This window comes from Mugil cephalus, chromosome 1, assembly GCF_022458985.1.
Source record: "Mugil cephalus isolate CIBA_MC_2020 chromosome 1, CIBA_Mcephalus_1.1, whole genome shotgun sequence".
Lineage (NCBI taxonomy): Eukaryota > Metazoa > Chordata > Actinopteri > Mugiliformes > Mugilidae > Mugil > Mugil cephalus.
This window is the reverse complement of record NC_061770.1, coordinates 47,160,701-47,188,364: the sequence shown is the minus strand read 5'-3', so window position 1 is coordinate 47,188,364 and position 27,664 is coordinate 47,160,701. Positions and strand designations below refer to the sequence as shown.

General features: G+C 45.5%; 1 protein-coding gene across 2 annotated transcripts in view; it reads right to left on the bottom strand.

Moving 5' to 3' along the window:
- svep1 (sushi, von Willebrand factor type A, EGF and pentraxin domain containing 1) overlaps positions 1–27,664 on the bottom strand; it is an 84,715-nt gene that overhangs the window by 8,171 nt on the left and 48,880 nt on the right. For both annotated transcript variants that reach the window (XM_047592312.1, XM_047592304.1), the window contains exons 7-37: positions 26,194–26,388; positions 22,587–22,705; positions 21,957–22,086; positions 20,053–20,160; positions 16,736–16,867; positions 16,350–16,541; positions 16,142–16,263; positions 15,931–16,036; positions 15,639–15,836; positions 15,189–15,422; positions 14,940–15,101; positions 14,673–14,834; positions 14,134–14,295; positions 13,191–13,279; positions 12,205–12,301; positions 11,981–12,094; positions 11,725–11,838; positions 11,430–11,631; positions 10,267–10,424; positions 9,736–9,934; positions 9,470–9,645; positions 9,178–9,302; positions 8,845–8,974; positions 7,890–8,060; positions 7,012–7,185; positions 6,781–6,900; positions 6,434–6,610; positions 5,373–5,457; positions 5,068–5,259; positions 4,812–4,979; positions 1,127–4,543 (exon numbers count right to left, since the gene is read on the bottom strand). In XM_047592312.1, the coding sequence (XP_047448268.1) occupies positions 1,127–4,543; positions 4,812–4,979; positions 5,068–5,259; positions 5,373–5,457; positions 6,434–6,610; positions 6,781–6,900; positions 7,012–7,185; positions 7,890–8,060; positions 8,845–8,974; positions 9,178–9,302; positions 9,470–9,645; positions 9,736–9,934; positions 10,267–10,424; positions 11,430–11,631; positions 11,725–11,838; positions 11,981–12,094; positions 12,205–12,301; positions 13,191–13,279; positions 14,134–14,295; positions 14,673–14,834; positions 14,940–15,101; positions 15,189–15,422; positions 15,639–15,836; positions 15,931–16,036; positions 16,142–16,263; positions 16,350–16,541; positions 16,736–16,867; positions 20,053–20,160; positions 21,957–22,086; positions 22,587–22,705; positions 26,194–26,388 (7,930 nt within the window). The remainder of the gene's footprint in view (positions 1–1,126; positions 4,544–4,811; positions 4,980–5,067; positions 5,260–5,372; positions 5,458–6,433; positions 6,611–6,780; positions 6,901–7,011; positions 7,186–7,889; positions 8,061–8,844; positions 8,975–9,177; positions 9,303–9,469; positions 9,646–9,735; positions 9,935–10,266; positions 10,425–11,429; positions 11,632–11,724; positions 11,839–11,980; positions 12,095–12,204; positions 12,302–13,190; positions 13,280–14,133; positions 14,296–14,672; positions 14,835–14,939; positions 15,102–15,188; positions 15,423–15,638; positions 15,837–15,930; positions 16,037–16,141; positions 16,264–16,349; positions 16,542–16,735; positions 16,868–20,052; positions 20,161–21,956; positions 22,087–22,586; positions 22,706–26,193; positions 26,389–27,664) is intronic.

The following is a 27,664-nucleotide window of genomic DNA, read 5'->3' as shown; positions in this document are numbered from 1 at the left end:
GGGTCACACATGCTTGATATAAGAAAATACAATGCACATGAGGCTGAGTAGGTATATTTTTGATTAGGGGGAAGTTGGGTGTTTTACAAATTTCAATAATTAAGTCGCTTGGTGGCTATTGTTGGGCTGTTGGCCTATTTACTGTTATGTGATTTCACACAGGTTTTATGCCTCCATCACATCATTTGCAAGACTGGCATGCATATGGAAAATGTCATAATGACCCAAGATAGATTTCAGTGGCATTGTGAGTTTTGCTCCAACGATAACCACCACGACATAGTATAGGACCACGCTGTGCCACTTTTGTGGCCTGTTGCACGTGTTTCATGTGTTTGTGTAATGTGCTCAGAGCATTGATAATCATTCTGATTATGTGTGTTGGTTTAAATGAAAAGTGAACTTAATGCATTACTTTTGTCTTTACTGTCCAGGCTCTCATTTCATTGCCTCATATTTGTTTATAATCTTATATCCACAACACCTCATTTGCACTAATTTACCTAAAGCTGACAAGTAACACCTATGATATTAACATTGTGCATATTGGGTAAAGATGCCAGACTCAGGACTTAGTTCATTGCACCTTTTAATTACTCATAGTAACTTATATCTGTTAATAATAGTGTCATATTCTTGTCACTTTACTTAGCGCTGACAAATAGCACTTATGATATTGCATAGCTGTTTATGACTGTGTGCTGTAGGGAGATGTATACATTATTATAACTTTATTACTTATAGCTACAGATATAAAGGATAATAGAAGTCAAAACCCATTATGCATCACTATACACATTTAGCAAAGCAAAGTAGTTATGCAATTAACAAGTGACTAGGCAGATATTGACATATTTATGATGCACTATTCAGATTAAAATTATAATCATTCATAACCAGTTGTCATAATGCATCATGAAGTTGGTTATGACGACTTGTGAATATGTATATATGGTAATAATGACCATTACAATGCTTTATAGACACCTCATAAAACATTATGAGTGCATTCATAGAGCATTATAGATACAACCTTCATAGAAAGTGTTACCAGCAAGGTTCATTTTCGTTGGAGAGAAAACCAAACTTGGATTTTAATAAAAACGTAGTTACAACACCTCCTTACCTGTATACGATCTGGTTTGGGAAGGTGAAGACGCCTCCCACCACCTGAGCGTGGGCTACCACTGGTGGTCTTCCACAACTCACAGGCTCACAGCTGATCTTGGGTTCCCCCCACCTGCCGTCTCTGACACATGAGAGATATGGGGAGCCTCTTTGCTGATAGCCGGGCAGACACCTGTATATAGCTGTGTCTGGACCGGTGGTCCTGGCACCCTGCATGACAGCGTTAGGAACTGTCGGCGGAGTGACGTTGCACCTCCCCCGGCCACACAGTGGCACCCCTGGACTCCACACCCCTCCCTTCTCACACACCGCTTGAGAAGGACCCAGTAACCTGTAGCCGTCGTTACAGTGGAATTGTACTCGGTCCCCGCAGGCGCGGCCTTGGCCAAGAACGACCCCAAACCTAACTACGGGGGACGCACACACACACGGCTGGCACTGAGGAACGGTGCCGACCCAGAGGCCTTGGGCGGAACACCTCAGGATAGGATCTCCAACTACTTCATAGCCATCGAAGCACACGTACTCCACCACATCGTCGTAGTTAAAGCTGGAGCCATTCAGGAAGCCGTGACTGATGTCCTCGGGTGGATCACAGCTGATGACGTCACAGCGGGGTGGCAGCTTGTCCCAAAGTCCATCTAACTGACAAAAAAGTGTAGGATCTCCAATGAGCGTGTATCCTTCATCGCATTCATATTTCACCTTGCTGCTGTAGCCAGACTCCGATCCCAACACGCGGCCGTTAGGTATCTGGGAGGGTTTCCTACAGCGGGCTGGTACGCAGGCAAGAGACTCATGAGTCCAGGTGCCATCAGCCTGGCAAACACTTACAGACTTTCCTTTTAAGAGGAAACCAGGCCGACAGCTCAGTTCTATTTCATTGTTGTAGCAGTAATCTTCGCCTTTGAACATAACATCACTGGGGATATTTGGAGGACCACAGCTTACTGGCTCACACTGAGGCTTCTGTCCATTCCAATTTCCATCCGACTGGCAGGTGATAGTGTCACCGCCCTTCAGGATAAACCCAGGACTACACTCAAAATGTATCACCTCAGGATAAACAAAATCACCTCCGTGAGCCGTTCCATTGGCGATAGGCCCCGGGTCTCCACAGGAAACGGGTCGACAAACCGGGGGATCGTTAGTCCACAGTGTACCTGATAAACAATGCCTCACGGGCTCCCCCTCCAGCTCATATCCTTCCTCACAGGTATATGTGACCATACTTCCAAGGGAGGCGTCGGTCACATTCACCCAGCCGTGCTCAGGATTGGGTGGCGTTTCACACTCCGCTGGTACGCATGATGGGGCCGTCCCATTCCACCCACCGTCCTCCTGACACACCAACCTGGTGTACCTTGTAAGGTCGTAGCCTTTGTGGCAGCGGTACTCAATCAAAGTCCCATGAAGGAAGTTCAAGTCCATTGTTGCAGCTCCAGTGTCTTTTGAAGCAGAATCCATCACCCTGACATACTCCCCAAAATCGATGTGAGGAGGCAGGCCGCAGTCCGAGGGCACGCAGATAGGGATAGAGCTAGACCAGCCGAACTCCTCACACGTCAGGTGGTCTTGGCCTACCAGCTGGAAGCCAGGGAAACAGCTGTAGAAAATAGTGACACCGAAACTGTGATCCTGGCCCTCGACAAAACCATTATCAATCGGTTGGGGGGGAGTGCAGGATATCTGCACACAAGAAGGAGGCTCCACATCCCACTCCCCGCTGGCCAGGCATTTAAGAGTCTCTGGGCCTTGGAGGCGGTAACCACGTCGACAGGAGTAGGTGACACTGTGACCGAACTGCAGTTTTGTATAGACTACTTTTCCGTTTGCTATCTGTTTAGGGATTGAACATTCAATTGGACGACAAGAAGGCACTCCACCGATCCAGAGTCCCTTCTCTCCACAGAGGACAGTGGAGTTACCTACTAAATTATATCCAGTCTTACAACTATAAAGTGCTTTGCTGAGGTACATCAGACCCTGAACATCAACAATTCCATTGGAAATCTCTACAGGCTGAGGACATTCAACTGGAACGCATTCTGGGTAAGGACTGCTCCACTGCCCGCCCGCTAGACAGGACACAGTGTCTTCTTTTCTTAAAGTAAAGCCATCCATGCAAGTGTAGGTCACCACAGTGCTGAAGGGGAATGGGGACGAGGATGAGGAAGGGCCACCAAACGACACCTGAGGTGGTGAACCACAAAACACTTGCTTACACACTGGGAAGGTGTCGTTCCACTCCTGAGACGGGGTGCAGCGGAGGATGCGAGCCCCTTCCAGGACGAAGCCGTCCTCGCAGGATAATTCCACTGTCCCAGATTCGGAGTCCAGGCCCTTCAGGACGAGGTGGTTCTCCTCCAGTGGCGGCTCTGGACACTGGACCGGTGAGCAGCGTGGACGTCTTGTCTTGTCCCACTGCCCGTACTTCAGACAGGTCCAGATAGCATCTCCAGCCAGCTCGTAACCTTCATCACAGACATATTCCACTTTGCGGCCCACCTGAAAATCCGAGCCCCTGTAGTGTCCGTGGGCAATGTCAGGAGGAGGGTCACAGGTCAGAAGGACACAGGAGAGAACATCATTATTGGACCACTGTCGATTGGCTTGGCAAAATCTCTCTGCGTGACCAACGAGTCTGTAGCCTGCATTACAGGCGTATACCACGTTGCTGTTATAGGGATATCGTATATTATAAGAAGGATTAATGTGCACGTTCTCGTTGGAATGGCTAACCCGGATGTTTCCATTCTTGAGTTGTGGAAGTGGGGGGCAGGAAACAGGCACACAGACAGGCAAGGCTCCTCCCCACTCTCCATTGGCCTTGCAGGTCCTCCTCTTCTCCCCTCGGATGAGGAAGCCTTTATGGCAGCTGTACGCCACCATGGCTCCAAAGCTATAGTTTGTTCCGCTCACATAGCCCCGATCAATGCTCACAGGCTTGGAGCACCTGACAGGCACGCAGCCAATATCATACGGCGAAGGCTCCCACTCCCCCCCCATCAGGCATCGGAGCGTGGCTGTGGTGTTGAGCATGAAGCCCTCTTCACATTTATAGCTCACTTCAGTGTTGCTAGCATACTTGGGCTTGTTGACGGACTCCAAAATCGCATGAGGCAGGTCCGGCGGGCGTAGGCAGAAGTTCGCAGTGCAGCGGGGAGCCTCCATGCCGTCGGGGGGCGCCCACACACCCTGAGCATTGCACACCATCTTGGAGTTGTTGCCGGCAGTGTATCCATCAGTGCAGTAGTAGTTGGCAGTGTCTCCGAACAGCTGGTGGCTCTCATAGGGCTCGGCATGGTCGATGGCAGGCGGGGGGCCGCAGGAGCGGGGGACACACTGTGCAGAGCTGTCACTCCACTGGCCCGTCGGTAGACATTCTCTGGTCTCTGGGCCGATCAGTGTGTAACTGCACGTGAAGAAGACAAAAAATGATGAAGTAAAAAAAAACACAGCACCACACAGTAATACAAAAAAACTGTGCAGCTATTCCAGTTGCATCTGTAAAATCAATAACTTTTGATTGTTCAGTGATAGTGGAGATGAAGCTATTGATGGCAAACATCATGTGTTATGGAAACAGTTGCAGCAATCAACCATTATCTAATCTAATGTCTACTCTTTAGATTTAGTTGTCAAGGCAGCATGGTAACTGAGTAGACTTCAACCACATTTACCCTTCTTTGCAGACATAGTGCACCTTGTTTCCCAGTTCATAGTTCTCCCCTATGGTCACCGCATCTCTCAGGGCTGGAGGCTCGCTGCACAGGATGCTCACGCAGCGCGGGAACGGTCTGCTCCACTCGCCTGTCGCTTCACACACCACTTCCGTGGAGCCCTGTGGTCTTCACACCGACACACTGCTTAGTTCACACAACACCGACACTTGTCCAATAAAATAAAACACTATCTGATCAGAAAAAGCGTTCATACCTGTACCCCTCAGCACAGGTGTATGTGACAGTGGACAGGTACGTGTTTGTGTCAAGGTCGTAGTCGGCGTTTTCTACAGTTGGTGGACCCCCGCAGGTCACTGGATGACAGACGGGCGGCGTCCCACTCCACCTCAGACTAACCAGACACTGGAACTCGTAGGGGACTTGAGGCAGGAATCCACTCTTACAGCTGAGGCGAAAAAAAGACAGAGTAAGATTTACATGCTAAAAAGACAGACCGGTCTTGTGATGTTTTTCTAGACACTTCTGTAACACCTTTATTGAAGGGGATGCACATGATACCTGAAAGTCACCTTGCTTCCATAGGTGAAATTGGTTCCCTTCATGATGGAGTTCTCTGGAACATTTGGTGTCGGGCAGGAGAGAGCTAAAGAGCATCAGTGACAAGGCAATTAGACAACTGCTGCTTTGGGGTTTACGCCGCCTCTTTTCCTCCAACTCATCAATTTACATTGAGTAAGACCGTCATCAACAGAACGACACAGTCTGCACTCGAGTAAGTCAGTTTCTTTTTTCTTCTATGAGCAAGAATGAGGCTGCTGCTGTGGTCGGGCATTTCAGGACAGCTGCATTTGTAATCACCCCTTCACAACACAGGCCGTGTGCGTCACGTAATGTGCGGTTGTGGAAAGTGTAATGTGTCAGCATATGTGTGTGCTTTGGCTGTGTGTGTGTGTGTGTTTATGTATGCACAAGACACCTGCATGCTTTCTGAAGCGTAAATGTGTAACTGGAGATATCAAAGCGTGCAGTGTTAAAGGGCACCAAGGAATCCTTGACACATAATGTTTGTGTCTATGTGATAGACGATTCATCATATCTAATCAGTCTGGAGAATTATACCTGTTTAAACTGTGATATTTGTTAATCTTTTTTTATCATTTGGACAACAATGTATAGCTCAGTTGAATATCTTATATCAATCGGTTCATGTTTACCTCATCTTTATACTTTTTAACAACTGTAAATATACAGCATATACAGTATTCAGCTGTATCCTTGTTAGAATTTTGAAATCTTTCCCTTTCATTTGCTCAAAGGAGAAAAGTGCTGCCCTCTTTTGGTAGAATTTATGAATTGATTTTTATTTCATTTTTATAAAGGTCTTTTTTTTTTTTTTTCAGTTGACTTGCAGTAATATATTCCAGTGACTCTCTTCTGGTCAAAACACGAGCGGCAACTAATGCAACCTAATTATGGCGAGTACAAACTCCAAGCTGTACAACAACTCATGCTTAAAGAGGCCAAAAAAAGCAGCTCAGTAACTATATTCGAGAGCAATAAGAGTGTGCAAATACTACCATACACTCCGAGTAGGTGATTTCATGCTCTTGACTTCTAACCTCTGCAGTATGGGACAGCATCGTCCCACATTCCTGTCTCCAGGCAGTGGAGTCGAGATGACCCGATCAGCTCGTAGCCGTCATCGCAGCCAAACACGACCACGCTTCCCATGAGGAACTTGCTGCCTTCCCTGTGACCAAACTCTGGAGACCCAGGGTTGCCACACTTTACTGGTTCTGAACACACACACACACACACACACATATAACACGTGGGTTTACACACAGGCACGGACAACATCGCTCTGATTGGAAACGTCTTTTGCACCAGTTTGTTTGAATATGTTTACGATTGTTTAGGGAAGAACATCCATAACTACATCACAAATGTCGGTGGCTTCTATTACCTGTGCAGTTTTTGCCGTCTCCACTGTACGGGTGAACACAGGTGCAGGTATAGGAGCCGTCTGTGTTCTGACAGCTGGCATGACTATCACAGTCAGAGCCCAAAGCACACTCATCCACATCTGAACACGACAGGTCGAATTCACACACAGACAAAGCTCATTTCATCAGTTTCAGGGAACAAGATATTTATTTAGTTTCTATGATTTTAAAGTGTTGTTTTAATTATGTACCAAGACAGGCTGGGGGATTTCCTGTCCACTGGCCGCTGTTGGTACAGCCCATCTTGGCATCTCCCAGCAGGTAAAACCCAACATTACACTGATAGACCACAGAGCTGCCAGCATGGTAGTCCGTCCCCTGGAACAAGCCGTTCTCCAGGGGATAAGGATCTGCACAGGACACTCCTGTAAAGAGGGGGGTTACAGGATCTCAGTGCAACCGACATATATAAGAGAAGTTTTTAGTTCCCTTGTTCACCCTTGCTTTTTTGTGTGCCACTTCCAAATATGCAAAACATACTGCATGCTCTCATTTCCTGTTCACTTGGTACGCCAGTGAACATTGATGCATTCTAATATCAGAGTTAAACGAAAGGTTACTAACATACTACTTTTTGATCCAGACTGTGCCTTTCACACTTTGTGCAAATGTTTTTACTGTTCCCTGTCCATATCCCGTGTGTCAGCCCACAGAAAAAGTCCCACAAATTCAATACAGCTGCCTCTCCTAATGCTCTATCCACCACTTTATGCATGCTCACACTGAATTTTCCTGCCCAGACACATTGATCCCGTGTCAACGTACCTTTGTTTCAAATAGCTTCTATAATTTACTAAGAGTGACTCATTTAGTCCTGGAAAATGAAGGCAGGCCAAGACCGCCCTCTGGAGGATCCTTATAGGAATACACTCACTAGACAGTTCATTAGGTACACTAGTGACAATCAATGTATTATAACGTAACATCGCTGCGTTTATTTTGAAACAGGGTAGGAAATGTGGTAATTCAACTGTAAGATCCTTTTTGAAGACGTAGTTTGTAGTGCAACAGCAGTCAGCCGAGATTGGACACACTGGAAGCATACGTAGAAATATAAAACAATGCTCACGTTCACAGCTGGGCAAGGGGTGGCTCCACTCTCCTTTATTTTGGCACTGCAGCACCGGCTCCCCCACCAGGTAGAAACCGGGGTCACAGGAGAGCTGAACCTGCGCGCCTGGGCTGATCTCCACGGAGGAAGCGTGCAGATGAGGCACAGCGTTCTCCAGCTTAGGGCAGTCTGGAAAAATAGAAACGGTGGAGTCAGAGCTATAACATGAAGCAGAGCGCTTCTTACAAAAAATATGTTTAAATACATTAATGATATAGGACAGGGGTCCTTAACGTTTCTTCAGTCCAAAGACGTAGGGACCTGTTACCTACATGTGTTCTATATTAAACTCGGCCTAGTGCTTATGAATATTTTGCATTAAATTTTAAACTATTCAAATAATACATAGGTTCAAATGTTATTTTTTTTTTATTTCAAACAAGTTCAGTAGGATGGCTGTGCAACTGCTATAAACATAAACATACCTAAGTGGTAACAAACACAGGTAAATGTAGCAGGGACAGTGAATCACTAGGCCATTTTAGCTGTTAGCTTCTCTTCTGCTAATATTGCAGCATGCGTCTGGGTTTTCACCTGTGGACTGAATAGGCTCTCAGAGTCAGTGTGTAATATGTAACCTCGTGATTGACTCAGCAGTGATAGAGGCGGGGCCTACTGTGTACAGGAGGCTTTGATTGACAGTTCTAGTGTGGCGCTCTGTGTGAAACTGTTGTGGCAGAGTGAAGTGCTGAATGAAAAATAATGTCTTCTGCCTCGATTTATCCCTTTATTGAATTATATTGGGGTCACGTTAATGTGTATTTAAAGAAATTTAAATCTGGGGGAAAAAACAAACAAAAACAAATGTCTAATCAACCAAAGATTTTGCGCCCCCCCTGCAGTTCCTAGGGGTCCCGAACTCCCTGTTGAATACCTATGATCTAGGCTCAACATTCAAGCTAAGTCCTCTTACCAGCGCAGAAGATGCTGCTGAGGTTTACTTTGACTCTTCCCACCACCCCACTGAGAAAATCAGGCCAGGCAAGAACGTTTCCTCTGTGGGTGACATGGGAGGCTGGACAACTGCTGGCCAGGACCTTAATCTGCAGCATGGCACAAGAGGTTAGAGATTAAATGAGAAAATCTGGTGCCTGTTCAAATGCATCATCAAGATTAACTATGGGGTGTCAAAAACATGCGGTAATATCTTTTACTAAAAGTATTTTTTCTGCACAAATCAGGCTAATAAGCTCAATCTGACACTGAATCATGCAGAGGTATAAATATAAGCATTTTTCATGTTTACCTGCTGTGGTGTGAGGACACGATCCCAGATGTTGAGCTGGCTGAGGGAACCGACGAAGGATTCAACTGGGTTGAAGCCGTCTCCTCTCTGATCCTGGTCCTGACCTAATACTAGAGCCCCGCCACCTACAGGAAACAGGGCGATTACACACTACCCACTGAGGAAACGAACCCCTTGTCACCAAGGCTACTGTCAAATAAAAATGTTCATCAGACACCTAAACGTTTCAGGGATATACAAAAAAAACCTCTGTCCTGGCAGAAAGGTCACCAGGCCGAGGATAGCACTACACCTGGGATAGTGGTGCCGACTGACAGGCCTTTGCCTCCATCTGAGGGCTTCCCATTGATGTAGATTCTCCAGTCACCATCCCAGCTCCTCCAGGACACACCGATGTGGTACCACTGACCCGTGTTCACTGCAGGGCAGTCAGTAATACGCTCCTTACCATTCACATACAACACCCACCTGTAGGAAAGGAAGACAGAAATGATCCGTACAGTGGAAACCATACAGGGAATGGGGCCCTCCTCAAAAAATTCGTCCGAATCAACTGACCCATTGTAGTCTATGAGAAGGAAAGCATTGTCACTGCCCTCCACAGCGTAGGAGACAGGCGTGCCGTAATTGATTGTGTCCGACGACCTCATCCAGAAGGTGCAGGTGATTTCTGTCAGAGCCGGCATCACTCCATCCATCATGACGTAACCATGGATACCAGACACCTCAAAGTCCAGGTTGAAGGCAGAGGACATTTCTGACAGGACAAACCGGAAAATAATTCACACAAGGACTGAAATGAATCTGTTGGGGATACTTTCATGCACAGTCAGACAAACATCATATATAAAATGTTTAATTCTGCAACGTTTCAAGACAAATGAAGAAAAAATTTGTGGGAGAATGGTTTTATTTAAACCATGGTTACACATCTAATGCAGCAGAGTGATGTTTTAACAAACATAATAAAGGTGTTTTATATTTTCTTCACATCAACAGGAACTAAAAATGAATGCAAGCCAATTATCTATTTCCCTGTCTTCCTCCTCTAGAGTTGCCATGGTGGATGTGTCTTCTGTCCTATAGTACCTGTCTCACACCTGGTTCCGTTGAACCCAGGGAGGCAGCGGCAGGTGTAGGAGCCAAGGCCGTCCAGGCAGCTCGCCCCGTTCACGCAGGGGTTGGGGTCGCACTCGTCCACGTCCACCTCACACAGCCGGCCTCGGTAGCCCACCACGCACTGACACCTGACACAAGGATGTACAACACCACCATATTTTTTATTCTATTGGTCCAAGACCTTACTGAAATATATCCATTAATCTATCAGTACCGTATAGACCCCTATACAGTTTGTAAACAGTATGACTTATTTTGAGGGGCGGGGCTTAACTGGAGGCAAAACATCTCAAACACTATAGCCTGTAAACAGTGGTTAGCATATTTCAATGGACTGTTTTGGCGAGAACGGACGAGGAAAGCGCATATTTTAGAGAACAAACTAGTACACTCACTCCCCAAGACCGTGAGTGTTATTTTAAAAAGTTGACTCTGACTGATGGGACTATATTACCTTCCTCTACACTCTCTCGCTGGATGGACGATTTGACCAAAAGACGACACAGACAAAGATCCAACGAAGATATTGCAAGAAGTAAGTGCAACCACTGTGGAGGGTAACGTAGCAAATGCAACTTCAGCTTGGACACCCCCCGAAACACGCCACTAACGTGTTAGCTAGCAGTTAGCATTAGCATTAACATGTAACACGAATCTCCCAAATAATGAATAACTTAACATAATTTCAGTCACAATTTATTGTAACCCATGATGTTATGCAGGCTGAATCTGATGATGTATTACATATTAATCTTATCTGATAAAAAGTGTGCCCATCGTTGATGACTATCTCACTCAAATCTTTTCCTTTAATCGCCAAAGCCAAACCAAAGCCGTCTACGACTGTCAGTGACTGGTATGTGATAAAATTTCAAGGTAATGTTTTTGATTTTTCGGTTTTGGCAACAAAAAATACGGCAAGACGACATTTTCATGATTAACAATGACAGTGTTCGCCTCCAGCTTCTGTCTGTTTTGCCTCCAGCTAACATAGTGACGTCACAGTGACATAGGTCATGAAGGGGTCTATAAGCATTCTTTACAAGTGTGTCAAAAGCGTATCAAAAGTATATTTTAAATCAGGACTGAAGGGGGTCTCAAATAAAATGAAGCTCCTTCATGATCTCTATTACCTGAAATTGTTAACTGCATCCAGACAAGTGCCTCCGTTCAGGCAGGGAGCGCTTTGACACTCGTCAATGTTGATCTCACAGCGATCTCCTGAGAATCCAGCGGCACAGTTGCAGGTATAACTGCCCGTCTGGTCCTCACACACACCTCCATTCAAGCAGGGGTCAGACAGGCACTCGTCGATCTCCAGCTCACAGCGAGAACCTGGTGAAATGTGATCATAAAGAGGTTCAATGACACACATCTGTTGAGCTTGAGTGTCCACTGGTCAGCGGCCTGTCCGGTCTGATGTCTGACCTGTGAAGCCGGCGGCGCAGCTGCAGGCAAACCTGTTGACCTCGTCCACACACACCCCTTCATTTAAACAGGGGGAGGAGATGCATTCATTTACCTCTGCCTCACACAAGGAGCCTGAGACACAGGGGCAAAAGTATCTCATTATCATTCATCAAAAAATAGTTTTTGCACATAAAAAGTGAATTGAACCTTCAGAGACCTTATAATAATCATTATTATTATCAATGACAACTTAAGCTTCTCAAAGACTCCTTACCTAAAAATCCAGGCTTGCACTGACACTGAAAATCTCCCATACCATCCTTACACAAGCCTCCATTCTGGCACGGAGCCGAGTCGCACTCATTTATGTCAATCTCACACTTGGCACCTGAGGGAGAAATAGCAAAGTCAACACGTCTGAGGCTGATATGAACAACGTAGCAATGATCAGAAATGCAACACAAACCACTAAAGCTGATGCCCCTGCTGGGGATTTACCTGTGAACCCAGGCATGCAGGTGCAGACGTATCCTGCTCCCACCTCCTCACACGTTCCTTTATTCTGACAGGGTTTCAGGACGCATTCATGGAAAGCCTGTAGGAACCGCAGGCACTGGGTCAGCTACAATGAATAAAAACTACTAAGGTACTAAAGCTCCACACTTTACTTGAGGAAAGTTGAATAAAAAATAAGGTAAAACAAAGTAACTAGCTGGAATTGTTCACCTCCCATCAAAGCAGTGGCAAGTTTCAGTTTTTAATTTCAAAACAGTCGTCCTTGTTTGAGCTTTATTTTAGACATGATGTTTAATGTTTTACCTTCAATTATGTCACAATTACTGGTTTCATTTACAAGGTGCAGGATGATGCTTCATTGTTTCTTGCCATGTTTTCATTTTTAACGAAATTAAAAATCGATGGAAGCTGATGAATCCAAAAGAAAAACATTCTTTTTAATGTGACCTAATCACTTGAAGCTGTTTCGTCTTATATTAGCGATGGGATTTATGGCACTTTGAAAGGATGTTGTGGATGTTGTGGATCCGTTCCTTTCTAAGAGCTGTTCAATAGACTGGATCATTTTGCCATTTTTAAGATGTTAGCCCAGGGGTAACACATTTTATCTGGCAGGAATGATAGGGATCTGGATCAGAACCATTCACCATCACAACAATGTATATTCTATTGGTGGACTACCCAAGTCTGAATTATTGAATTATTCTGAAATATTGATTTTAGATGCACATACTTTATTCAGCTTGTGGTAAATTCGACTGGGAATCAAACGCTTATCAACTGCTTGGAAGGCAGCTATGCTCAGTGTCAATAAATTCAGTTCGTTTGTGAACGTCACATCTCTACGTTGTATGTGTGATGTGCAGCTAAGGAGCTCTACGTAGCCTCTTCTACATTTAAGAGTCACAGGTGACGTGAGTAAGGTGTGATATTTTTTTTTTACGTCAGACACAGCATATAAGACCAACCTGACTGCTGGCTTGGTAGTCCTCGATGACCTCCACCTCCGGAGCAGTAGTTACACTTTCCTCCTTTGGAAGAAAGCTGGAGCCAAAACCTGACAACAACCCCCAGAGAAAGCACAGACAATGTAAGCAAAGACAAGCTGGAAACATAGCAGGGATCTTTCCCTCCGTTACCAGACTCGCCAACGGTTGAGATCCAACCGAACAAAAACCTGCATTCTCACTCGAAGCTGGCAGCGTGTCCTAACCTCTATTCATTCCCACACATCAGGCGTGCCGCTGCGGAGCAATAAAAGCCATATTATTTCCATTTCCCCCCCGATCCCGGGCTGTAACCCTGCGTCTAATATCAACCGAGTCCCAACGCAGACCAGACGCCACACAAGAGGAGAAGTGGCAGCAAGTTCCCACACAGTCACGGAGAGGCTGACACAAAGCAGTCCGTTATACCCGATTCATCTAATACAGACGCATTAAAAGCCGTTACTGCACAGGTCCACCTGAAACCTCTGGAGATCAAGTCAGTGGACGTGCATCAAAGGAATATTATGGAAGAAAACAAGAGCCACAGATGGTTGTGACGATAAGAAAGTCAGAGCAGAGAGGATTTTCCTTTGGTGACATTTATCATTAAAAAGGCAGTGAACAGACTAAAAATAAGCACTGGATATCGTCTCAAAAATTTGGCACGAGTTAAGACGACTGGTGAACTGTGTGAGAGTTTCCAGTGGAGCCTTTTAGTCTTTAAAGAATGAATTTACTATTGTTTGTAGATTCCACATCATCAGGGCATTATATGACACCACAAAGTTATTCAGTTGTTTGAGCATTTTTGTTATGTAGGCAATTACGGTGCAAGTAAAAAAAAGGTTAAGGAAGGTTTCTCTCAGTAGGCGAGAACTCATCTACAGAAATCCTACAGCATCTATAGCAAAGGGACACTTACTGGAGCAGTGCTGTATGGTGTTTGCTCCGGTGACGGTGGTGGTTCCATAAAAGGGACAGGAGAGGCAGTAGGAGCGGCCATGTTCAGGCTGGTAGTAATCTCTGGGACACGGGTAGCAGGGAACCAGGCCGGTGCGGGAGAAATGACCTGCTGAACAGGGCACTGTAGAGGAGATAGGAGTCAAAGAGGGAAAAAAAAGTCAGGACCGTGCAAAAATATTTAAAAAAGAAAAGAAAAAAAAAAGTGTCATTCGCTGGTTGGAAAACATCTGGCAGTTCCAAGTCCACATTTGAATAGTTTTAGGTTATTTATGTGTTTTAAGTGGAAAACTCGGGGAGGAAAAATGTCCAAACGAATCCATCCCACTTTGAAATTCCCTCTATTATAAAACACTGCACGTGCACTGTTTGAATGTTTGGAAGTTGAGATGATGCAGTTTATTTTCCTCCCATAATGTTTAGGGCTCGTCAAAGCCAAGGTAAATTCTCGCCGGTGGGTCGCCAAGGCCGCGGCGCTTTTGCCGCGTCGAGCTGCATTACCTCCACACTCGTCGTCGTGCACCGCTCCTCGGGTTACGGTGGAAGTCTCGTCTGGACAGACCAGACACTCCCTGGCGCCGAAACCGGGCTGGAAGTGACCCAGCGGGCATGACTCACAGATCTCCAGGCCGTTGAGAGAGTGGCTACCGGGTTTACACTGACCTGCGAACATTTGCAAATCACAGGCGCATCACCGAGAAGAAACCAGACTATTTACAAACACAGAGTTACATCTGGAGACATGTGCGACATGTATACGTGTTGTACCTTTGCACTCAGTGACGCTGCGGGAGTGCAGGTAGGCTGTGGAGGTCCCTTCAGGGCAGGACTTACACTCCAGCTGACCCTCCTGGTCCTGGTAGGAGCCCAACCAGCAGCTCTCACACTCGTTGTATTCCAGAGAAAAGTAAGTTCCCACCGGACACAGGACTGCAAGAGCGCTTAAAGTCAGTGATTTACTGGGAAACAACGATATTTCACGGCGTTATTAGACTGCGTAGTCGGTCTCCCACTCACCACACATCCTGCCTTTGAGCACCGAGCCGGGCCTGCAGAACAGAGAGGCCCTCTTGCTCTCGAGAGACTTGGGATCTGCTACGATCATCTGCGAGGACACGTGGAAGCTGGAGAGCGGCTGCTTGGCCAGCGTCCGCTTGAGCCGGTTGGTCAGTTGCTCCAGGGTGCGCAGGAGCCTCTTCTGATTGGCCACTTCCACCGAGTCGTTCCTCGACAGGGGCAGAGGGATGCTTGCTGGGAGAATGGGCAGAGTTTAAAGGACTGGAAAAAGAACGTGTTGAAGTGAACTTAAACTACATTATTTTGTTCTAGTGCATTCCATAAAATGTGTTTTTAATTATCTGAGTTCATCATTTTAGGGACACATCAGATCTTTGACACGGTGAAGGCCAGTTAACGCGGTGACGACTCGCGTCTCAACGTCAAGAGAAGCACGCTCATATATTTCACCTGTGATGTTGAAGAAGATCTGGATCTTCTGGTCTCTGGTGGGACGTCTGATCCTCCTGTGCCTCTTGGTGCGCTGGTGCGGTTGCATGCCGCCGGCTTGCTGCCGGCCGGGGAGCTGCCGGACGCCCGTGGCGAAGCCCGACTCAAAGTAGGCGTAATCCTGGGTGCCCTGCGGACTGTTGCCCCAGCCCCCAGGCGCTGACAAATATTAAGAATATCAACCCTATAATTACCCTCCTATACGGTTTAAATACAGGCAGGAGGTTTAGTGTGTTGTGCGTGTCAGCCTTACTGATTGAAAATCCGTTCTCATAGTCGTAATTGTACTCCAGACAGTGACCCTGAGACATGACCTCCAGCTTGCAGGTGACATCATCGCTGCTGCAGATGTTCGGCAGCTGCACAGAGGAGGGCAAACAGCGACATGTACGTGAAAGATGATTCAGAGCTAATCAGAGCACCTGTGTGTGTGTGTGTGTGTGTGTGCGCGCGCAGGTTCTCACCATGCCTTCCAGTTTGGTGTTGAACTCGCCAGCGAATGACTTCACCAGGTCCACGTCATCGCAGCGGGACGCCTTAAACAGCATCTCGAAGGGCTTGAAGCCGTTGTTTGCGACCCGGTTCACTGGGGAGCACGAAGAGGACATTGCACCGTTTATTTCACGCCGGCCTCAGCAGCACGCGCTTTTTAAAAAAGCGCGCCGCACTCACCCGAGCAGTCCGGCCTGTCCGGAGAGTAGGGCGGCTCCCAAACGCCGTTGTAGGCGCAGAAGTAGTTGTGCACCGCGTCCTGAGTGAAGCTGTAGCCGTCTTTACAGTGGAGGGTGCAGTTGACCCCCTCCTCTTCCTCGTAACAGATGAACTCTCCGTTCACTGGGACGTACGGTTGGTCACAAGTCGTTCCTGGGAAAATAAAATGTAAACAACACAAACTAGAATGAATCCACAATGAAAACGTGCTCCAAATAAAGCTACACGACATTTAATAAAACAAAAACAAAAAAACTAGAAACACATCAAATGAATCAAAAAGTAGTAAAATACTTACAGAGGATTTTATGAAAGCTTTTTTAAAAAAAAAAAAAAAAAGTGTGTACCTTGTACAGTAACGGTGAGGTTACAGGTGCGGCTGTTTCCTGCTGCATCAGTAGCGGTGTACTGCACCAAAGTCTCCCCCACTGGGAACAGAGAGCCTGGACTGTGGCTGCTGGTGACTGTGAGGCGACCGCCTGAAAGAGAGACACATTATTATTATTATGACAGAGTACCACAAGTTTTAAGTATTACATTCAGTCGTTAATGATGTTTGATTGCAAAGAGCGCTAGAATATATTTATTTTGTGCAGATGTTGCAAGGTAACATGCCTTACAGGAACATACCAGCTCATTAGGTGCACTGACGTAACAGTCCTCAGTAAATCTGCACTAAATCATGAAAGTTGTGGTATTCAGCATCGGTTTAAGATGCCGATTCAACATGTTTCTGTTATTTTGACAACCTCATTCCAGTTATCTAGTTTATCTGATTCGGGACAGTTATATTATAACATGTTGATTGTCACTAGGTTACCTAATGAACTGTGTAGTTAGTTTACTTGAACAATCTAAATCTAAAGTGTTGCTATAAGGATCCTCCAGAGGGCGGTGTTGGCCTGCCTTAACTATCCAGGACTAAATGAGTCACTTTTAGTAAATTATAGAAGTTATTTGAAACAAAGGTACGTTGACACGGGATTGATGTGTCTGGGCATCGCATGGCAGCAGAAAAATGTTGCTCTGGGGACCGTGGAGGAAAATTCAGTGTATGCATAAAGTGATGGATAGGGCATTAGGAGAGGCAGCTGTGATGAGCGGAGCGTATGGGTGTGGGTCTTGTCTGTGGACAAAGAACAATGAAAACATTTGCACAAAGTGTGAAAGGCACAGTCTGGATTTAAAAAAAAAAAAAAAAAAAAGGAAAAGTGAGCGATTGGCCTTTCGTTTAACTCGGATCCATTAACGGTAGTCGTTCCAGCAGGGCTGACACATGTCTGGCCTGGTGGAGTGTCTCCCCTTATATTTAGCTTTGTGTGTGTGTCTACCAAGTCATGGCTATATATAGAGCTGGCATCAGGGTGTGGGCCTGGAAAAACAAAACACTGACGTCGAAGCAGTGCTCGGCTGACGTCGTGCGGACCCGAAGCGGCCGCAGCGGCCTGTTATTACAGCGTGTGTGTGTGTGTGTGTCTTTGTGTGTGTGTTTGATGGGGGCATGTGTGTGTGTGTGTGTGTGTGTGTGTGTGTGTTTGATGGGGGTGCACCTCTGCAGACAGGTGGGGAATGATCGCTCGGGGCTTTCTGTCTGCGAGTGAGTGAGTGAGTGAGACGTGAAGTTTGGGGCCTGTGTTTGTGCCACCGCACGAGCACATTTGTGAGCGCTGTTAGTGTTATTTATGTGCGCATATGGAGCCAGAGTCGGTGGATTACATGTGTCTGACTGTTGGCTGGAGCCGCGGAGGAGTCTGGTTTGTTGTCTGTCACCACCCCCGGCTGTTTGGGCAGAGCTATAGCGCCAGGAGAAAGCCACTGAACTCCACGATATTTAGTCTGTTTGGTACAATGACATGCGCGCACTTCTCTAAAGCAAGATCTATCTGGACAGGGCGTGTGTTATGCGCTCAGAACAGCATATCGCAACCTTGTGACCTCTCAAACTTCTCCTGAAGAAGGAAATGTTTCCACTCAGCTCAAGTTATGTGCACGACATGGCAGCAAACTGTGCCTTTGTGTAAAAAAGGCCGCGACAAGTACGAACCACATTTTACTTTTTACTCAGTTCAGTCAGTGTGACTGAAAAGTTGTTACTCAAGATATAGAGAATGTGATCATTAAAAAGAATCCAAGTATTATGCACTGTATAAATAAGGAAGACATTTCGTCTTAATTAAATATATATGTTTATTTCTTCTTCAACATTTTTCAGGCCAAGGACACCTGAAACTAATGGACAGATTAAATAGGGATGTCCTACCTACTCTACGTGTTCTATATTAAACTCCGTCTAGTGCTGTTTATAAATATACATTATTGTTGGCATTTCGCATTCAATATCAAGCTATCCCTTATCCCTTTACTAAAATATGTTGGATCCATGTTAATGTGTATTGAAAGAAATTTAAATTTGTGGGGGAAACTAAAAAAAAAAAAAAATACTGTATAAAAAATGTCCAATCAACCAAATATTTTGCGGCCCTCCTGCAGTGCCTCCACGGGTCGCAGACCCCCTGTTGAAGCCCTTTGGTCTATATAAAACAATATACTTTGATTTTGACTTTTCAGATCTTGAAACAAAAATACTTCTGCTGAAGCATTTGTACACGTTCCCCTTTCCCCTCAATTTAAAGTTAGTGAAACCAGATCAGGTTCAGTTCCTGTCAAAATGAGTCCTTGGCTTTTGACAGATGGGCACATTTTCCTAACCCTTCACATCACTTGGATCAGCTTTGGGAAAGCTTTTTATAGTTTCTTCTGCTAATTAACAGAACTACGTCATTCACGGGATGACACGATCCATAGCATCTTTTATTGTTGCAGTTGCATTGAGGTAATAATTTAGTGCAGCTTTATATTTGAATGTTTGAGTGTTGCTGACCTCCAGGTTACCACGGAGCCTCCAAAGTGTTGGCTGCATGTCTCATTTTGAGCTGTACATTCAAAACCAAGAAAGATTCTTTCCACTGTACTCTCACGTTGTACATCTTGGCGTGGAACGTTTATTTAAATATACACTATTCAACTAACTTTATGTATAACTTTAAGCTTTATAGGACATTTTGCTGCCTCTCAGCTCTGGACTAAATGAATATTTTTCCAGTGAGTGTGCTGCTGGAGTGTTAACTTCACTCAGACAATGATTAATGCACAGCCGCATTGTGCCATACAGTCAGTCTGATCAAGAAAAATGATGATTTGACAAGCAAGTCAAACAAATTTAACTCAAACACTGAGCGCGGAGGACTGTGTGTGCTCGCGTAATTATACAAGAGACTGTGTGAAAAATGGCTGGAATGAGGACATGCTCCCACAAAAGCAAATTTTTCATAGAAATAACACCTGCTCCTCCGCGCTGCCTCCGTCTGTTTTAGCATTAACGACGTTAGCAGACTCTGTAACTACTTCACTGGCCCGCTAGTCCTCCTCTCGCTTGAAGACGGACAAAACTGAGGCGTCCTTGCACACAGTTAAAACCCATCTCCGACGTGCAACGTGTTTCTCGCCGTTATTCACACACGTAGCCCTCTCCTGATCCCCTTTTTCCAGTCACCCACTGGAAAAGATTCTGTTTAACCATCATCAGTGGAGACAGAGGGCGGAGCAAGAGTGGAACGAGGCTGCAGAAGAATAAACCGTCTGCAGAGTCGACGACCAGACATACCTGAGTTGTCGGAAAACTGCGGGACTTCCCAAACGACTGCCGTGTCTGTGTTCGTGGCCTGGACTGCTGGCGGCGACCTGCACCTGTCGATGACTGGAGGCTCCGTATCTAGGGAGAGATTTCAGGTTGAATCGACGGAAGCCGAGGAATCAAACCACAAAACACGTTTAGCTGAAAACATCTCGGCGAAAGCACAGCTGCAGCTGGGAGCGGAGCGCCGTCCCGCGCTCTGGCTTTCTCAGTGCAGCAGTACACAGTGTCAGAGGGCACTGGTTGAACACATGTCTCTAATAAAACACCACAACGTTCCACCGCCATAATAACATATGGAAATGTTCACGGCTACCATGCTTGAGGTTTTTCCCCCTGACTGCAGTGATTATTGAGCGGCTGACATGGGACACTCTCTGTTTTTCGCTCTCAATGGTAACGGTGTTTGGCACCTGCGGGGGCGGACACTGCTTTACTCGTGAGCTTGTCAATTAAAAAGCGGTTTTATACCCAGTGACTGTAAAACGCTGCAGAACGGAGGCACGCGAGTAAAGGTTAACAAATTATGATGTCCTAGAATTAATCTGCAGCCAATAAAGTTGTAGTATTTTCAAAATTTCAAGTATGGATAGAAATTTTGTGTGCGCACTGTTAAATTGTGATTTACATTTCCCGATCACTCACATACGTTCAATAGTGGTCTTATTATTATTCAGAGTAGACTATACCAGTGCTGATTCCCTGAACTGATGCCAATTACACTTGAGACGCCTAAGTGGCAAGGAAACACTTCCTTTTAACTAATCTGCTTGAGAAGACATATGCTTTATGTCTGACTCAGGAAACACTGCAAAGATAAAGGACAGTGTGAATATGGCAGCACGCTGAATCACCTGTTGCATTTAAGTGTTAGTGTAAGAATGGCTGGACGGTAAACCGGTTCATTCCAAATACGGGTATTTTTTTCCGTTATGATATGAATTTTAATATACCGGTGTATCTGATTACACAGCGTTCAGAAGGCTGCACCACGAGACACAGTTTCAGACCAGACCATTTTCAATGGTGCGAATGTGTCACTGTGAGGCGTAGTGAAGATGGACAGGTCCAAAAAATTAAGCGGCAGAACGAGAAGACTAAAAAAGGTGCTGTGTCAGTTGTTGGGTTTTTTTTGTGAGTGACCAAACGTGTCTTGGGACAGTCCCCCATCTAGATAACTTGTCCCCCAACTATAGCTGTCCCCAATTTTATCTTTATGAATGAGAAAAAAAAAATATTGCACGAGACTACAGTTATTACGGTAGACAGTTGCGCTGCTATCGACATTACAAACATAGCTGTTTAAATATGCTTAAATATGTCAAAATGAATTCACCTGTTAATTGTCTCTGTTTCTTCATTTCATTTTGATAACATTTCATTCTTTTTTTTTAAATTTTATTTATTTAGTTTAACTCTGAGCTTTAAATGTTCCCGGATTCTGACATCAGCAGTCAGTGCTAACACAGGGACATGCAAACCCGTTTTACTACTAGTGTGGGATTATTCTACAATATTTACTCATCATCACAGAAAAATAGTCCGTCCTCAGTCAATCTACTACATTAATTCCTCTCTCAACCAGTAGAAAATGTTGTGAACACCAGATTATGCATAAAAAAAAAAAATACTGTGATATACCACGATACCATCAGAATTTTGAAAATACAGTTTTTTTGACATTTTTAGTCACCATCTAGATCATTTCAATAAGTGTAAGGCTTAAGTTTTTGTCTTTGTCATTTATTTTATGCTAGAAAGAACAGGAATTAAAGGATGACCTAGAGTGCGACCTGAGCCTTTCCCGCCCTCTCACAGGCCACATGCAGCATCCATTGTTTGCTTTGCTCCAGTCCCCAGAAGCATGAGCTCACCGATGACAGTGACTGTAAAGGAGCAGTTGGCCTGGTTCCCGGAGCGGTCGGTCGCAATGTAGGTGATGGTCTCCTTTCCGATGGGTATCAGCTGGGGAGGACTGTAGACTGGCTTCACCTGCACGGCCACCTGGAGGAGCGAGAGGCAGAAGAGGAGACTCAAACATGAAATGAATGTATATATTAAACATGAGAAATTGTTGCATGTTCTCATGTGGCTCTTCGTCTTCGGTTAAAGCTTTAGTGTGGAAACAAGAGTGTTTATTTAATGTTTTGTATATCACACCAGAGAACCTTGCATACACGCACAGGCTGGGAATGACTGGAATAGACTAACTTTGGCGTTAGGTGGCTAAAAATACAAGATTTTAAGGGAACCTTTTTTGGACTTCTGATTGGTCACAATTACAAGTTTAAATCCCAACTGAGGCTACAAGTTTTCAACATTTTCCTATGGGAATCGGCCACTGCACGGCTATTGTTTGTTTAACCTAACGACGGTAACACACAAAGTCTGGATTTAACAAAGGGTAGAAGTTCTCTGGTGATGGGCAGACCAATCAGAACAAAGGAGGAAAAAAAGGCCAAAACCAAAATCAAAGCCTAAACCATTTTAGGCGACAGTCTAACCTCTTCTTTAGAGTTATCTGTTGCATTTGGGATGTCCCAGCTGACGTTGGCGGTGCCGCGGCGCTCATCTGTTTCTGCAACAATGTCCGCGGGGCACTGAAGCCTGGGTGGCTCGGCATCTAAAGAGACGCAGAGAGCAGAAAATATTGGAGTCAGATGAGGTATACAAATGATTCATTTAAATCGAGTTAATTCAATCAAAATTCGATCCAGACACTGCAGATGTTCGCCCCATCACATCCTGCACACACACACTGACCTCAGCCTGCTCCTTGTTATCACTCGGGGAGTGAGTGTGATGTCATCTGACCCCTGACCTCTTTAATCACAACATGTTACACACTCGTTACGAATCATTACTCAGTCACACAGAGAGAGAAAGAACGACGCTCGCTGATGTTAGGTTTATCGGTGGTCCCTTATCTCTGGCCATGCATTAGCTCCACATGGATAACGGCATAGAGCGTGTTCATGGCTAGGAAATCAAAGCAAAACGTCCTAACATTGTTGAGATTCACTATCAAATCTCAATTATAAAGCATTAAACTGCATGAGGGTTAAATGTGGGGCGACATGTCTATTTCCCCCCTTCCCCCTCCACCGTTTAATGGCCTAAAAAAGAATATCAAAATTTCATGGTGCTGTGTTGTAAGGTGCCAGAATTTTAATTTATTACATACCAGTTGCCACTTCAAGTCAAAAGGCCTTTAGTGAAACGCAATAAAATGAAAATATGTGACAGAGGCAGTCATCAAAAATGCTTGCCTGTGCCTTCACGAAATAGCATTTACTAGCTCCCACTAGAAAGTTAGACGCTAGAAATGATACACTACGCTAATACCTGCTAGATAGGTATTATAGCAGATAGCTAGCTTCATTAAGTTATTATTCTCTTGCTATATATAGCACAGCTAACAGCATTCTGCTAAAATAGGCTGTTATCCATTAGCTCACATTCGTTAGCCTATATGTAGCTAACGTTGTGGTTGACAAATACGAGGTGTCCGTTTCTTAGCTAGCCATGCCAGTGCAGATAGCTGTCAAGACGTAGCCGTTGGTTCTGTTCACAATGAGCCCGATGCTGGTTTGTTTTCCAGGCTCACACAACAGAAATAATATCAGTACTGTGGATATTTAGATTTAAGAAAGATGTGTTTTCTTCCGCCATAGTCAAAAACAAGTTAACACAAAACGCTAGTCAGAGGGTTGACTGACGTATGTGGAAAATATCACCAAGTTTTCTAACACAAAATAGGTCTATTAATCTGTGATCTTAATCAGCAACATATCACTCTTTTATGGCTCTATGAAGTCATGGTGACTAATGCGAACAGAGACGAGAAGAGAGAAAACCTGAGAAAAAGAACCTCATTACAATTTTCTGTCGAACTTTGTACATCACCGCCTCTCATTTTCCCCAAATACCTCCCGGTGAATGTGCTGCCCACATCTTTTGAGAGGTACATCAAAGTTCGAGAGACCGAACCAGCTAGCTTAATCAATAAAGAAAGTATAAGACTGCAGGCCAGTTCTCTGGACTTGAGATGTTTTGACTGCTCAGTGCGTACGTGGTTAGATGGTTGGTTAAAAAAAAAAAAAAAACATTCTGGGAAAACTACAGATCTCTCAGAAACCCTGAGTTCTGCTGGACTCGAGTCAGTGGCTTCTAACATGCATTCACTTGCAAAAACATTAGGTACACCAGTGAAAACAAATGGATTGTAACATGCCAGTCCCCCACTCGTTCCCCCTTCACGGCTGTTATAATGTTCAGTTGATGTTGAAACAGTATCAGAACGGCGGTAATTCAACTGTCAGATGAGTTCGGAGGATGAAGCTTGTGGTGCTGTAGCGCTGGATCAAATTAAACACTTGTTATTTCGATTAGTGCAACGGAGTAAAATGCGGCTGTCTAAATAATAAAAACATGTGTCGGTACATTGCAGTAATTCAGTGCTAACACAAACCACAAACTCCAAAAACAAATTACGTTGGATACAATAACCTTTAAGCTGAAGCAGAAGATTTAATTCAGGACTGGTATGTTGGAACAGATTTGTTTTCCCTAGTGTACCTAATGAACTGGCAAGTGAGCGTATATAACAGCAGAGCCTCAGGCCTCAAAGATCACCCTTACATGGGGAATGGCATGAGCGTCAGACGACTACTTTTAAAAACAGAGCGATGTCTGCGAGCGTTTAGTTCAGGGAAAGTCTGACTGCAGAAGTGTGAATGCTGAACGTTCTCGCTACGGTTAGACCTGAATTGCCCTTGAGCAACGCAACAGACCCTGCATTCGATGCAGACGGAAAAGTCGGAGCCCTCTGACTTCGAACCGTGGTGTTTAGAAAAAAATATCTTCACCAGCCACCACGCATGACCCCTGAATGAAACATTTCATTCCTTTGTCCGACTCTCCTAACTCACGAGTTGGAATAATGAGAAGCTGGCGCAGCTCGGTCCAGCTCAGTTCAAGACGGCAGTAAATGAGCTAAGCCTCGGCGAGCTGAGCCTCCCGTCGATCGGCAGCGGTCATGCCTGTTGCATTGTGTAAGAGAGCCGCCTCCATCTGGACCCGATGACCCATCCACTTAGGCATCTATCTCCGCTAAACACAAACACACTCGACTCCGATCGGCTTCATTCATCTTCGCAACAAGGTAGGCATATTTCACTTCGGGAGTCATCGACAAAAAAGTGAGAGGCGAAGAAGTCCAGGAGCTTTTAAAGGGCACTCTCGACTTCGTAACTACTTTCTCCTCATAATGTGCAGCCCTCCCTCTTTATTCCTTCATCTACTTTTTAATATCTCTCCCTTCCAAACGTCCATTTGTGCCAGACGGGATGAGAATAACTCATCCGCTCCTCTCCAGCCAGTATAAAACACCTACAGATGACTCATCCTCCCTTCTCACCTCCCCGTCTGCCTCACCTCTCCGTTCATTTTCATCTTTATGGCACCTCTCCCTCTCCTTAACGGCAGCAGTTCCTTTATTAGCGAACTTTCTCCATGAGGAAATGAGGGGACTGAGGACATTCGGAGCCTCGGCTCGGCGCGCCACCTGCTTCACCTGCGAGTCTGTTCTAATGATCTCCAGAGCCCGGTCGGAGTCGGAGAGAGAGAAAGACGCGAGCGCCTGGACATGGTGTGGCTCGAGTTAGCGAGCCGAGGCCAGCCTGAAAAAAACGGGGGCGAGCGCCATTCTCGCCATTCACAAAGAGGAGAAAAATGCAGTGAAGGGGAATAGAGAATGGAAAAAAAAATCTCCCTCCAAGTTTCCTGCTGTTTTTTCGGCGTATTCTTTCTTTTTCCTTCTTTTCTTTCTGCCTTCCAAATAAACCTGCATATTACACGTCTCGCTCATTCAAACCCTGTAAAATTAACTGTAGACCCTGTTAAATATAATGAACTCCCAAACTACCTACGCTGGAAAAAAAAAAAAAAAAACTGACCATAAACTACATCATCCATCTGTCTCCTACCCGAGCAGAACGTCTTGACCTGAGGATGCTTCACATCCACGTTACAAACCGACGGACAATTCACAGCTCATGCGGCGATGACCTCCAACCTCCGACCTGCTGAAGACATCTGTTTTCTCATTACCTGTGCAGACGGCCTTGTGGATGTTTGCCGTCCAGTTCCCAGAGCCCAAGCACACCGCCTTCCTGTTTCCCTGGAGACCGTAGCCTTGACGACAGGTTAGGAGGCAAATGAAGCCCGGGGACACGGCCCTCTTCCCGCAGGCAGGGGGCGATAGCAGGATGTGCTTTGGGGTCACGACCGGCGGGCAACGCACCTCTGGGGACAAAGGGAGAGATTATTAATCAGATGGATAACTTATTTAGTTTCTTGATAGTCGTTGCTGGATATAAAATTGTGCCCATTTCAGTTCACAAGATAAAGTGGGTATAAATAGAGGGTAAAAAAAAAAAGGCTTAGAAGATCATGAGCGTGTTTCCTCTGTGATAAAATCTTACTTTGAGCTTGCTCCACTACGAATTCCAACAATAAAGCTATTCTGAGTCACTGCGTAACAAAAACTGGCACCGGGACGACAAACATCTGGCCAGAAGTCAACCTAAGAAAGCAGCGACCACAAGGCTCGTTCACTGGAGGCTTTTTATGCATGTTTGGGGGTAGCCACCTCGCGTGGCTTTTACTTGATGATGGATAGATCGCTCTCATTTTCATTCTCCTTAACTCGCGTTTCATTGGCTCTAGCTGTCGGAGCTATAAAGGGAAAACTCAGTCAGAGGGACATTCAGCATGGGAGAATTCAATCAGATGAGAAAAAAATACCTCAGGATCCTCTCAGGGCGGCTGAGGAGATCCTCTTTCACCACAGTGCAAACAAACGCTAAAAACAAACCACTCAGCAGCAACGGGAGCCTGCGGAGGCCTCTAAGCTGCGTTAAAGAAGACGGTCAAACAAACAGGCTGCAGCTCAGTCGACGCAGCTCAGCAGCAGATAGCAGCTATCGATAAGCGGAGAGAGTTTTCCAGAAGCAGGCGGCTCTGGATTTTAAATAGCGTAACTAGCTGGTTGGCTGGAAGTGAGTCAGGCCGGAGATCTGCGGCTAAACACTCTCACACTGTCCCTTTTTTGTGTGTCTGCGCTCCTGACCCGGGCGCTCTCTGCGGCGAACACGAGTGTGTGCAACTATTTTGACTTAACTATCAGTTCTGAAGTGTGTGGGTAATCTTGCGTGCGTGTGTTATTGTGCGTGTGCGGTGGCTGACTGTAGCTCGCCTCTATGAGAAAGCAGATGTGTCCTCCGCCGGTAGTGGCTCTCTGTGCAAATACACACCACACGGTTAACCGCTGTGCCCGTGTGAGTGCATGTTCTCGTGTGTGTTTACATATGCGTGTAAAACCGCATGATTTAACACAGGAGGAAAAAAAAGGATACCCAGAGTGCATGTTATTTTGGGGTCATTCATTTGATGAATTATCTTCCTGTGTTGTTGTTTTTTAGACCGACACGTTCCACAGAAACGAAACGAATAATGTGAGCTTACAGTTAAATATAGTCAAGAGGGTTCAATTGTTGCGAGTTGTGTATCTAAGAGAACG